Here is a 13,708-nt window from a genome sequence, read left to right on the forward strand (position 1 = left end):
AAAAACTATAAATAAAATTAAATTCTCTTTGCTAACCGAGTTTCTCCCAAAAACTCAAACAAGGCTTTAAATTTATTTCCCTCATTACTTAATATAATTTTAAGAGTAAATAACTGTATCCCACATCTGCTTAGTTAATTCTTCAGCTTTTTCTGTTTGTTTGATTCCTCTCACAATTACAGATCACGTGTTGTACGCTTTTTTCTTCCACCCTACACTCACACAAACCTGATGTTATCCGATTAAATGCATTGTTTTATCTAATCCTACATGTCCAAGCCTTAGTCTTCCAATCATTATCTGTTCTCTTCTGTTTCCTCCTAATATGTTTGTTCCTGAATATTGAGTGATAGTAAACATGCCTGGCAGAAAATGGCCTTTATGATCCAGAAAGACATCACTTATCCGGTCTTTAGAATCAAAACAATGGAGACACATCTTAAACAAAGATAAATGTGAAAACTCTAAAAAAAGGTGTTACCTTGTTATTTGACTAAAAGAGAGCATAATTTCTAGCAAAACAAGCATTACATATTAACATTTTTAAAGGCACAGCTTTATTTAAAACATAATCGCTCTCATTCAAAAAATTCAAGGTCTCCATCAGGGAATGCAGAGTAAATAATTTATTTTAAAAAACAGACTTGATGGTAAACTTTGTGTAAGCAAACTTTGACCCATTATGATATATCTGATTAACATAAGAAATACATATCCCTCTGTGAGAGTTTTTATGTTGCCTCAAGACAGACCTTTCTGATCTTCTCTGATCTCTTTCCAATCATTATCATCGCTGTCTTTGATCTCAGGTTCAGAAATGTTTTCTGTCTTGACTTCCGACTCTGACTGTAAATGTATCTCTGAATCGGAGTTCCTGTCTGCTTCTGATCCTGCACCGTCCTCTTCAACAGCTCTTGTTTCGGCCTTCTTTCCTGTGTGACGTCTCATATGTTGTGCCAAATGGCTTGTTGTTTTAAATGCTGTACCACACACAGAGCACCTAAATGGTTTCTCTCCTGTGTGAATTCTCATGTGAATTGTCAGACTCCCTTTTTGGCTAAAACTTTTACCACACTCAGAGCAGCTGAAAGGTTTCTCGCCAGTGTGATGGGTCATATGGGCTTTGAGACAAGACTTGAAATCAAACTTTTTACCACACTCTGAACAGTGTAGAGGTTTCTTTCCTGTGTGGTTTTTCATATGTTTTGTTAAATGACCTTTCGCTTTGAATCTTTTATCACACTCAGAGCAGCCATATGGTTTTTCTCCTGTGTGAATTCTCATGTGTATTGTCAAACTCCCTTTTTGCTTAAAGTTTGTTCCACACTCCGAGCAGCTGAAGGGTTTCTCTCCTGTGTGACTTCTCATATGTTGTATCAGAACATCTTTTGTGTCAAATCTTTTATCACACACAGAGCAGGCAAATGGTTTCTCTTCTGTATGACGCCTCATATGCTGTGTTAGACGACCTTTTGCATTAAATCTTTTACCACACACAGAACACCCTAATGGTTTCTCTCCAGTGTGATGGGTGATATGATCTTTCAGACAAGACTTAAAATTGAATCTCTTATCACAGTAAGGACAGCTGAAGGGTTTCTCTCCAGTGTGATGAACCATATGAGCAGACAGACAAGACTTAAAGTTAAATCTTTTATCGCACTCAGAACAGCTGAATGGTTTCTTTCCTGAGTGAATTCTCATATGTTGTGTCAAATGACCCTTTGTGTCAAACCTTTTACCACACACAGAGCAGCAAAATGGTTTCTCTCCAGTGTGAGTTCTCATGTGGTCTTTTAGATGACTTTTCTGCTTAAATATTTTACCACACTCAGAACAGCTATTTGATTTTTTATCTGTCTGTCTTCTCTTACGTTCAATATTTTCCACTGACTTTAAACCTGACACATTTTTTGTCATCTCCATCCAGTCAGCACTGTCATCAGTCTCAGCTTCAGAAGTGTCTTCAGTCTTGACCCCAGTCTCTGGTTGTATATCTCTCTCTGAATTGAAGATCAGGGCTGTTTCTGATCCTCCACAGTCTTCTCCATCAACTCCTGCTTTAATTTCTTCAGTGTGTGAGGAGTGAGGTTTCTCTTCATACTCTTCCTTCTTCACATTGATGGGATCAAAAGCAAACTCGATGATATCAGCTTTCTCTGGTCCTTGAAGCTGCTTGCCCTCTTGACTGCTCCATAGTTCCTCTAGTTCTTCTTTAATGCACAGAGACTTTGGAATGTCCTGGCTCGAATAGGATCTTGTCTCCTGCTGCTTGGGGGAAACCTCTTCTTTAATCACTGAAAGCTGCTGGACCTCCTCGGGAAAAACTAAAAAAACAGAAACATATATTAAAGGAAATTCACTTGACATGAGAACACAACTAGGAGAAGTGATACCTCTTTATAGCAGAAACTCACTTTTAATGGGACATAATACACCTTTCCCCCCTCTTTCTCCACCTTTCAGAAAATGTGTGCTAAAACAAGCCATTCTCAGATTTTCCCCTCATGATGTCATGTGGGGATTTAGCACTGCACCCAGGTTCAGTTGGCCCTCCCCACTTGGAGGAAAGTTCTGCCCTCCTCTCCCACTCTTCCTCTCAGCTGAGAGGAAGATCAAGAGAGCCATATCTATTTCCTGAGAGGGGTGTAGTCAAGGGCAGAGTCAGACAGCTCAGTAACATTTAAAGCCACAGACACAGAAACGGCTCATTCTGAGCAGGACTGAAGACATACAAAAATCCAATACTGAAGTGTTTTATCAGCAACAGACTTCACAGGCATGTTTTGGGGACCTCTGAGACCAATATAAATGCGTCTTAAAAGGATAAAATATGTCCCCTTTAAGGCTATGTTCTTCCATATGCTCAGCAGTACAGGCTGCGGGAGATTATTTTTGGTGTTACCAATATTACAACTGCAGTAATTTTCCAGTCTCGAATATGGCCAGCAGAGCGGTGTTTTGGATCATTTCTGTTAGTACAGAAAAGTGTCTTTAAGAACCTGCTTGTGCAGATCTGTCCATGGAGTTATGTTACTGTAAGTTATTTTTTCTCCAAAGTATCACAAATCACTACAAATTTTCATTTTTCTCTAGTTAACTGTATAGTATTCAGGTGATGTCTATGAAAACAGAAGTACTTAACTTTTTTATTGTTGAGGAAGTGACAGCAATGAAAGAATAAAGTTTGATCTATACTGATTAATGTCAATGTTTTCTCAGTTTTTATACAGTTTTGATAAAACTAATAACCCTCTGCTATGTAATATTACTTATTTCATTAAGAGGCACTGAGATATAGAGTACTGAGGAGTAGCACACCACAAAAGAGCATAGTGGACCACTAGCAAGGCCACATATTTTTGTAGTAAAAATGTAATCAATGAGTACTTATGTACTGGTTCATAAGGTTATGTGAGTATCTGAGCACTGAAATTACTGTAATTCAAAATCCTTAGTCTGGAGGTCTCCCTGCGAAAATTGTCACCACCAAGCATTCCTCTTCTTGCATTGCGTTGTTTTCTTTTTCTTACACTATTTTATAATAGAACGTAGTCTTCTGATGTCCAGATACACTAATCTGATCCTGATACCGGATACTGTCCAATCCTAGCTCAGATTGCTAGACTGGGTGTAGTAAACAATGGGCTGACCCATGAGGCTAATCTATGCTGCAAACTTCTGTTATTTTATTTTTGTGTTCTGAAAAGGCATGTGCAAGTACACTACGTCACCATCATAAATCAGTTGGTGGGCTGGCGCGTTTGGCTAGAAGGAGCCAAAATAGCATGAAGGACACAAACAAAGGCAATACTGTTTGGATGTATCCCCCTCCTGTACGTCACAAATTACAATGGATAACTGCATTTTACTTTGAGATAATGTTTTAAAGGGTGGCTAACTATCCAATGACTTTAGACAAACAAAGAGGACAGACAAATACAATTTAAACCAAATGAAGCATTTAATTCTGTCAAATCTAATGACCCACAAAATTTCCTATTGATAGGTTTAAAAAAGGCCTGGAACCATGACACAGTTTGTTATTCATATGAATAATTTCCCATTGCCTGACCTATAACTTGACTTGGAGGAATCACATTACCACACAGGGCAGTGCTAGAGGTAAAAAAAACTTCTACATCACATGCATCAGGGAAGTAGAGAGAGGTCCGCCGGTATGTCCCTCCAGTACATGCAAAGACTGAGTCCTGACGTTTCATGTTGCCTGAAGCTTCTTCTGACATTGTTTCAACATTTATCTGCAGCTGCTTGCTGCTGCTTTAGTCCTGCACATGACTGCTGCAATACAACTCATCAATGAGAATCCACACATGCAGATCGAGTTGTGCAGATCAACTGATGAATATCAAACCGATATCTATTAGGTGAAAGATGTCAAAATGTGTGCATATCATTTGGGAGTTGTTTCTTTAAACACTGTCAAAAACGATAAAAGTTCTGCTAAAAATCAACTCAGTTATTAACAGCTTTAAAGATTCTCCTCTTTCCTGTCAGTAGATCTGAGAACTTAAGAGGCCATTATCACCCGAGATTATCCTTTAGTCTGTAATGAAAATCTTCGAATAATAGAACCTTATTTTTCTAAATATCTGTGGTGGTTCTGTCTGTATCTAACCTCAGCAGCATTAGCACTGGGGTTTTAATTTCCACTACTGATTACGATTTTGGCTTCAAATAATTAGAATAACATGATATTCATAATTGATTGAAATCCAAATCCCAATATATACATATAAGCATTTTCCCTGCTGGTTTTATTCATTTTAAACCGTTTGATCAGACACGCTTCAACCACCAGACAACAGTCAGCAGAAGTTTTGGAAGCCCAGAAAACAAAGTTGTGTTATTTTCAGGAGCTAGCTGAGGCTAACACTGAGCTGAGTGTGGCGTTTACTAAAGGTTCAACAGGAGATACGTCTACAGAAGAAGATGAAAACAAACCTGGGAAATCCTGAAACACGGACATTTTACAAACACCCAAAAACCAAAGAAGGAGAATAAAGTCATATCTCAACGCGTTTCTTTGAATACCGTAATCCTACTGGACGGGAAACGCGTTAGCTGTGCTGCACAGTGAACCGGAAACAAAAAATCCCTTCCTGTACAATATCTGGCCTTCAGAATAAACGTTAAAACAAAGCGATTACATGGTTAAAGCCAAGGGTAGTAAAGGACGATAAAAAAAGCAGTTGAAAATTTGGGGTGCTGTCAACACCAGCCCTTTTACTTGTAATGTTATTATTAATGTAGTGCGCTAACTTCGCTTTGGAATCAGCTGAGCGCCTTTCAGAGAGCCCTGAACTCCTGTGCCTGGTTCTTCTCTTTACATTTGCAAGTATACACTAAATGTGGAAGGTGAGAGTTGATGCAGATGTGAGCCAGGTTTTGTCGCAAAAGTTTAATGAGGCCACTCATTGTCTACCTACCTATATATATATATATATATATATATATACATAAGTCCAGTTCAGGGTGAAAGTTTGTTATTAACTAAGAGAAAAACTAAAGAGTCAGAAATGTTAAGGTAAAGAAGAATTTTGGCAAAAAGGCTTTAAATAGACAATCAGCGCATCTAAATTAGAGTAGGTCCCTGTATGAACACATATTTATTAGCTCACTTTATGGCAGGGGTCATCAAGTACATTTGCACAAGATTTTGTCTGGACAGAAACTCTGGAAGCCGGACTTTCAAATACACAAAAATTAAACAAATATGTTGGTCTGATTGAAAAATTATTTTAGAAGTGTTTGTATTTTCTTTCAAAACGCAGGACATTTTCAGTCACCAGTGAGATTCCCTATTATCTATAACACAGCAGGCTACAAGGAAACAGACCTGAAAACAGACTTAGCTGGGCCCCTGAAAATCCCAGAGAATTAGGCCTTCACAATTGTGATTTAGTAGGACTATTAACTAATTTTTGACACTTTTAACCCCTTTTTGCTTCTTTAACCCCCTTTGAACCACTTTTCCTGCCTGTTTTCCCCTTTGTGTCACGCTACTTCTATTTTTGCCAATTTTTAACCCCTTTTCATTATTTTTTAAAGAATTTTTGCTACTTTAAAAACAATTTTTGGCACTTTTAATACATGTTTTATACTTTTGCCTCCTTAACCCAATTTTTGCCATTTTTTAATCAATTTAAACCACTCTTCCTGCAACTTTTATCGCCTTTGTGCCACTCGTTTATCCTTTTTTGCCACTTTTCTTCTATTTTTGCCACTTCTAACCCCTTTTATTACTAACTTTGCACTATTTTTTGTCATCTGGAACCAAGTTTGATACTTTTTGCCACTTTTTTCCTATTTTACCAATTTATGCCACATTCTAACCTCTTTTCACCACTTTTCTTGCCAAGTGTGTCCATTTTTGCCACTCCCCACCCCATTTTGCCACTTATCACCCATTTTTGCCACTCTCTAACCCCTTTTCACCACTTTATCTGGCCATTTTTGCAGCACTTCTGCCAACATTAACCCCCTTTTTCAATATCTACTAATCATAACAGTAAATTTCAGTAAAAACAGATCAAGTGTTAAGTCATTCTAAAAGTATTTAATTATTGTTTGTGGAATGGACTTAACAGCTGCAGACATTTAAAGCGAAAGGATACTCTTAAAACCACAACATCTTCTTTTCCTCTTATTCTGAGTTTAATTATTTTTCAGAGGCCAGACAGGAAGCTTTGGGGGTTCTGTTGGCTGCCGGTTGATGATCAGCTGCTTTATGGGCTGAATTAACACCAAAGATGTCTATGATAATTCCTATTAGTATTCTTTAATGAACTTTACAACAATATAGCCTTGTGAATTGAGTTTTTTGTGGATATGGAAAGAAGCACAGAAATGATCAGAATAAAGACCTATAAGCCTCAAGAGAAGACTCACTCCCTCTAATCCGGAGCATTAGAGATGAACGAATTAGTAACACATTCGGCAAATTATGAGTCTAAACTTGGATTGGTAAAAACAGAGAGGGTCCACACAGTGCTGGGAGGGAATTTTATATTACAACACTTACAGTGGGTGTGGACAAAAGCACATAAGATTCTATGAGGAGATGTGTACAGCATTCAGCATAATTTAAGGCATCTTTACTTTCATCAAGACCAAAAATGTCATATTTCATTTAAGTATTAATACAGAGACCACAAAACTCACTCTTTTTATAACTATATAATTCATAAAACTATATTAATTCCCACTGTGGCCCAGAAGTGGGTCTAGGTGCTTATCTAGTTAAATTATTTACCCCACTCAGAAAAGATTACATGTTTTTTTTCCCCCGTCTGATGTCTCATATTCTGTGTCAAATAACTTTTTTAGCTGAACAGAGAAAGAAAAATGGTATCTCTACTGTGTGAATTCTCATGTCTTGTCAGACTCCCTTCTTGGTTAACTCTTTACCACACTCAGAGCAGCTGAAGAGCTTCTCTCCTGCGCGATCAGACAGATGAGCTGTTGGACAAGACTTGAAATGTAATTTTTTACCACACTCAGAGCAGTTATGGGATTTCTTTCCCTTGTGCACTCTCATATGTCTCGTTAGACTTTCTCTTCGGATAAAACCTTTACCACAATCAACGCAGCTGTAAGGTTTCTTTCCTGTGTGACGTTTCATATGTTGTTTCATATGACCTGTTGCTTTAAACCTTTTACCACACACAGGACATTCATATGGTCTCTCTCCCGTGTGATTTCGCATGTGTATTGTCAGACTCCCTTTTTGCTTAAAGCTTTTGCCACATTCAGAGCAGATGAAAGGTTTCTCTCCAGTGTGCTGGTTCATATGAACCATAAGACAAGACTTGAAGTTAAATCTTTTACCACATTCAGAACACTGTAAAGGTTGATTTCCTGTGTGATTTCTCATATGCTTTGTCAGACTACCCTTTGTTTTAAATCTTTTACTACACAGGGAGCAGCAAAATGGTTTCTCTTCTGTGTGAATAGCCATGTGAACTGTCAGAGCCCCCCTTTGCTTGAAACTTTTATCACACTCAGAGCAGCTGAACGGTTTCTCTCCTGTATGACATCTGATATGTTCTATTAGAAGATCATTTCTCTCAAATTTTTTACCACACACAGAGCAGCCATATGGTTTCTCTTCTGTGTGACTTTTTATATGCTGTGTTAGACGACCTTTTGCGTTAAATCTTTTACCACACATGGTACAGCCAAATGGTTTCTCTCCTGAATGGTCAACCATATGAGCTATGAGAGAAGATTTGAAATTAAACCTTTTATCACACTTAGAGCAGCTAAAGGGTTTCTTTCCTGTGTGAATTCTCATATGCTGTTTCAAATAAGCTTTTGAGTTAAGGATTTTACCACATTCAGAGCACTTATGTGATTGCTTATCAGCCAATGTTCTCTTGATTTTTACGTTTTCTGCTGAGTTTGAACCTGACTGCTCTGTTGTCTCTATCCAATCAGCACTGTCATCAGTCTCAGAATCAGAGGAGTCTTCAGTCTTGACCTCAGTCTCTGGTTGTAGATGTCTCTCTGAATCAAAGTCCCTGGCTGCTCCTGTTCCTCCATGGTCCTCTTCATTAGCTCCTGTTTCCATCTTTCCAGACTGTCTTTGATCAAACTGTGAGGATATATGTATGTCTGCATCATCTTCAATCTTCACGGGGACAGGAAAAAAAGTGAACTTGATGATATCACCCTCCTCTGATTCTTCAAGCTGTGCTCCCCCCTGATTACTCCACAGTTCCTCTGGTTCCTCTTTAATGTGGACAGGCTGGAGAATGTCCTGACTCAGACAGGAGCTTTTCTCATGCCCCCCAGGGGGAACATCTTCTTTACTTTCCTCAGAAAAACCTAAAACACAGAAGCATATATTAAGAAAAATGACTTTATACTAGCACAAATCTAAGAAAATATTTACAGTACATCTTTCATACACATTTTCCAAGCAAAAACTGGGACATGCCCCCTCTTAAACAGGGTGCTGGTGACTCTGTTAACCCATTGGCTTAGCAAGGGATACAACTCATCTTACTTTCTGATAAAAAAAAAAGAGTGATAGCAGACTTTCTAAGTCCTACATCTTGTCTCAGTGGGCCCCCAGAGGTTAGGCTCTTTCATATGTTTGATATTCTGTGTGCTGTGGACAGAGCCACATTTGTAAGTCTATTTTTGATATTCCCGACCTTGCAACCAAACTAGTTTGCCAATCAAAATATTTATTTTCCGTTAGCAACGACCTGTTGGTCAATAAATAGAATGGATTTTAAAAAATCAACTCAACAAGTGTTACATCTGCAACCATCATCTCTTGGTTCTTCTAACTGATATACTTGTTTAGAAAACAATAAGTAGTAATAAATGATAAACAGTGCACAAAAGTACTCAAAAGGTATCAGAAAAGTCTATTACACATGTACCATATCAGCCTTGAGCAGGAGAGGTGGTGTTTGGATATACTTTGGCAGTGAGATGACATGGTGTGCATATCAAACTAGTTTGCACAGCCATCATTACAGCCAACAATAGAAGAGAGAGTAAGAAGGATGTCTGACGGAAGCCAGCACAACTGCTGATTTGCAACATGTGCTTGTTAGTATAGAAAAGTTTCTATGACTACAGGGTCTCAGACAGATATCTGCATAGGGCCATGTTACTGCAAGTTGTTTTGTCACCAAAATAGTTAAATCTCTGTGAATTTCACTTTACCTCTAGTTAACAGTCTAGGGGGCATCAGTGGAAACAGAAGCAGTGTGCTTTTTGACTGTTGAAAAACTGAGAGCAATGGCAGAATAAAGTTTGAACTATGCTGCTTCATGCTAGTGTTTTCTTTATATTCAGACAGTTTTGTTACAAATAACAACCCCACATATTTTCAGGGTAATTAGTGAGTACTTGCATATTTGTTTGTATGGTAATACAAGTATTTGAGCCCTGAAATTGGCCTAAATGCCCATCCATAGGGGATGGAGGATGCCCAGAGAAATTATCTGCACCAAAATTTTCAAAGCCACGACTTCATGATCTTTGAGGTAAAGAGAGATGGCATCCTCTGAGTGCTGAGGTCAGTATCACAATATGAATTTTTCCTGTAAATATGCCCCAGTGCTGTTTATTTAGTGATTGCAGTCACTTTGCAAAGGTCTTGTTATGTACTTGGGTGCCTGCTAAAATGTTGTCAGAAAAGAACAGTCCTACATCACATATGAACAGAACTGATAAAAAATCTTTTGAGATTCAACTTTTTCCCCCTCAAATCCTGAAAATGAGGTCAGAATTTTACTTCATAATGTAGCTACCAAAGTTTGGTGGCCCACAATGCATGAATTTTGGTTACTCTTTTATCTCAATGTGGCATTTAAGGCACTACTTAATGTTGCTAATGTGTAATTGATCATGACAGATCAATTGCCTTCCTGTATTTCTATATTGCTGCTACTGTATCTTGGTCATTTTATGATAATTCTCTGTGCTTTATATAGCTCATAGAATAGGGGTCTATTTATGGTTTTATTATTTAGTGTGTTAGGCCTTAGCCTTTAAAATACATACAGTGCTTAACAAATTTATTAGACCACCTGTTATATTTGTCTCAAAGACCATCCAGCATCATGAAGTGCTTTAATGCGGACTCGTTCATTTTCAGTGAACTCTCCACATTTTACCATTTTAAACAGGAATGAGGGATTTCAAACTGAATTCACCTTTTAAAACCCAAATTTGAGCCGGTTCACTGGGCTTCTCTGAAAAGTCAGACATGAATCAAGCATAACATTCAACCACTAAAGCTCATTTTTCTGTTCAGGAATGCAAGTAAATATCTATAATTTGACATATTAATCAAGAAATAATAACATGTTTTACTATTTTTTCAGCTTTTTTGTAAATCATTAAATTTGAAAATGCATGGATAACAATTATAATTATATTTTAGCATTAAAAATATCATTTGGGTTAAAGAGCTTCTACATATTGGTGTATTAACCATTGTAGAAACATAAAAAATGATTTTGGTAATTACCAATGCTGTTAATTTAGGGCAGCTGTGGCATAAACCTTACTTTGGTTAGGGTTAGGGTGGTCTAAAATATATGTGTAAAGCACTGTATGTGAAAATTTTAGACTACTTTCTTACCTTCATACAATTTGTACTTAGTAGGGCTTACTTATCATCCTCTAAAATGATCACTAGTGTATTTTTTGTACTTTGTCTTGTCAGCTGTGGTCTTGTCAGGTGTCTGCCCTTGTTTTTGGGACTTTTATGTACGTTTTGTGTCAGTTTTATGTAAAACAACAGATGGAAATTAGCAACTTGCTAAATCTGGTGCAACCATGTTCTCATTCACTTTGTATGAATGATCAATGTCATTGCACACTGTGCCTTGATAAATAAATAAACTAAACTAAATTCTGCAGATAAAGTCAAAATTCTAACTTTTTTTCCACAGAATTCTGACATGTTTTCCAAGAATTTGACAAAAAAGCTGTGTCCCAATTTTTTTGTCCAGTCAGAAATCTGTCTTTTATCTTTGATTGTTAGAATTGATGTCTCTCAGAATTCAGACTTTAATCTCAGGCTTTTTTAACTTTAGAAATCTGACTTTAATAAAGTAAAATTCCTTTTTTTTCCCAAGAATGTTAAAAAAGGGTAGTTTCATTTTTCAGTCAGAATATTGACTTTTTTTCCCTCAGAATTCTGACTTTCTGACCCAGAATTCTGCCTTCTTTACTTTGATTTTTTCAGTGGACCTAATTCCATACATATGTCACCTGAGTTTTAACTTTTTGATAACTAAAAAAGATGGCAGTGGGTGATATCTGTTCATTTGAGCTTTTGTTCTCTACCTCCCTCTTTGACTCCTCTCTCCATGCAGTTTTTTTTTGGTAGGTTGGTTAGGCACATATTTTAGAATAAAAACTAATTGTCTTGAAACATGTACAAGAACTTAAACTACCTCTGTCAGGTATGAAAGAAGGCTGGAAAATGAAGAGGGATTAATATTTCTGTTGACTTCTGCCCTTTTACTGTAGTTTGGATGGTCACACAGCTCTTCAATTTATCCTGTACACAATCTCTACTAGTGAAATTTGTAAAAAGAAGAAAAATTTAGCCATCATGACCCTTACTTGGGTAAAACTTGTGAGTGTTTATAATGCTAGCCTTTTATAAAGGTCCCGTTAAGATATAACTAATACCTCAGTATCCTAATAATGTAGCTACTGCATTATCAGCACTTTATGATGATGCTTTTGCACTTCTTATAACTGAATAACACATATCATCCAGTTTTTATTTACTATTTTATGTGTTTATTATGGTAGTCCTCCGCTTCTGGAGCTGATCAATATTTAAATGTATTTGTTGAGTATGAAAGATTTTTTTATACTTATACACAGTTTGTACTTAGTGGGATTTGTTTATCATTTTCGTTAATGTTCAACGCTGTATTTTGAGTGCTTTGTTCTGTCAAATGCCCTTGTTATGTTGGAGTTTTACCACTCGTCTTGTGTCAGTTTTATGTGTTACTACAGATGGAAAAAAAGCATCTCACTAAATCTGGTGCAACCATTTTTTTTTCATTTGCTCTTTTATAATAACAAGAACTGAAAGTTTCAATTTTCAATGTGATTGGACATGGAACAATGTAAAATAAATGAATGGATTGGTTACCCAGCTTTGGCTGTCTCATATAGTGGTACAATGATCCATTTGAGACATTAATAGGGTTTAATAATAGCAATCTCAGTATCAGTCTAAATCATTCTGATTGGTTTTTATGCTATAAGTGAGCCACTCTACGCAGCATTTCACAATAAAAGCACGCTGCGAGTGGAGACAGGCATTTTACTTGGTTATATTTAGTTACATGAGGCTAACTTTAACCTCCACACAGTCAGTAAAGACCGTTTAAATACAGAAAACAAAGTTCTACTATCATCAGGAACTAGCTGATGCTAACTCAGTGCTGTGCGGATGTGAACGTTAGCTCTCTGAAACACAGTTCACAGGTTTATAGAGGAAAAAGAAACAAACCTGAAAAATCCTGAAACCCGGACATTTTACAAACAACTGAGGGTCAAAGAAGGGAAAGAAAAGATATCTCTGTGGTGTCTCGTTGGATTAACCTGTTTCGAACATGCTAACTACGCTCGGCGGAGGGAGCCTTCAAGACCCGGAAGGATAAAATCAACCTCCTGTATACCTATCTGGCCTTCAGAATAAGAGCTTCAAATGCCTAGCGCTTTGTAGAATAATTCTTCATAGTTTACCATTTCAACTTTCACTAACACATTTTTCCTCATCAGGACACTCGACAGAGTAAGATCATGTCAACGCAAATAAAACACCGGCTTTTCTACAACAGCAAATCGTGGACAAACCTTATTAAAAATCACAGGTGGGGAGTGATTACATTTACTCAAGTTACTGGAATTGAGTAGCTTAAGTAATTTTCAAAATCACTGCTTTTACTTAAGTACATTTTGAGGGAAGTATTGTAATTCGCTAGGAAAAATGAAAATGATGCATGCAGCACACCCAGCATTCAGTGTGAATTTTGGCAGGTATTTTTAAGTCTAGCTTTAGTCTTTGAATGAAATGCATTTTAGTTTTAGTCACATTTTAGTCATTTCTACCCTTTTCAGTTTCAGTATAGTTTTTGTCGACTAAAACTCAAAACATTTTAGTCAAGTTTTAGTCCATAAAAAGTCC

General features: G+C 37.1%; 3 protein-coding genes and 1 gene segment (V, D, J or C); 1 reads left to right on the forward strand and 3 right to left on the reverse strand.

Moving 5' to 3' along the window:
• Positions 1 to 13,708, forward strand: part of LOC121523649 — an 820,099-nt gene that overhangs the window by 473,040 nt on the left and 333,351 nt on the right.
• LOC121523651 (immunoglobulin kappa light chain-like) overlaps positions 1 to 13,708 on the reverse strand; it is an 813,481-nt gene that overhangs the window by 471,284 nt on the left and 328,489 nt on the right. The window lies entirely within an intron of this gene.
• Positions 690 to 5,051, reverse strand: LOC121523564 (gastrula zinc finger protein XlCGF57.1-like). The gene is made up of 2 exons (XM_041808494.1): positions 4,966 to 5,051; positions 690 to 2,327 (listed from the first exon to the last, which is right to left on the reverse strand). Exons 1-2 carry the CDS (start codon positions 4,988 to 4,990, stop codon positions 742 to 744), a joined length of 1,611 nt encoding a protein of 536 aa, XP_041664428.1. The 5' UTR covers positions 4,991 to 5,051; the 3' UTR covers positions 690 to 741.
• LOC121523583 (zinc finger protein 501-like) lies at positions 7,068 to 13,164 on the reverse strand. The gene is made up of 2 exons (XM_041808518.1): positions 13,031 to 13,164; positions 7,068 to 8,850 (listed from the first exon to the last, which is right to left on the reverse strand). The coding sequence occupies exons 1-2, from the start codon at positions 13,053 to 13,055 to the stop codon at positions 7,403 to 7,405; spliced, it is 1,473 nt and encodes a 490-aa protein (XP_041664452.1). The 5' UTR covers positions 13,056 to 13,164; the 3' UTR covers positions 7,068 to 7,402.

This window comes from Cheilinus undulatus, linkage group 16, assembly GCF_018320785.1.
Source record: "Cheilinus undulatus linkage group 16, ASM1832078v1, whole genome shotgun sequence".
NCBI lineage: Eukaryota > Metazoa > Chordata > Actinopteri > Labriformes > Labridae > Cheilinus > Cheilinus undulatus.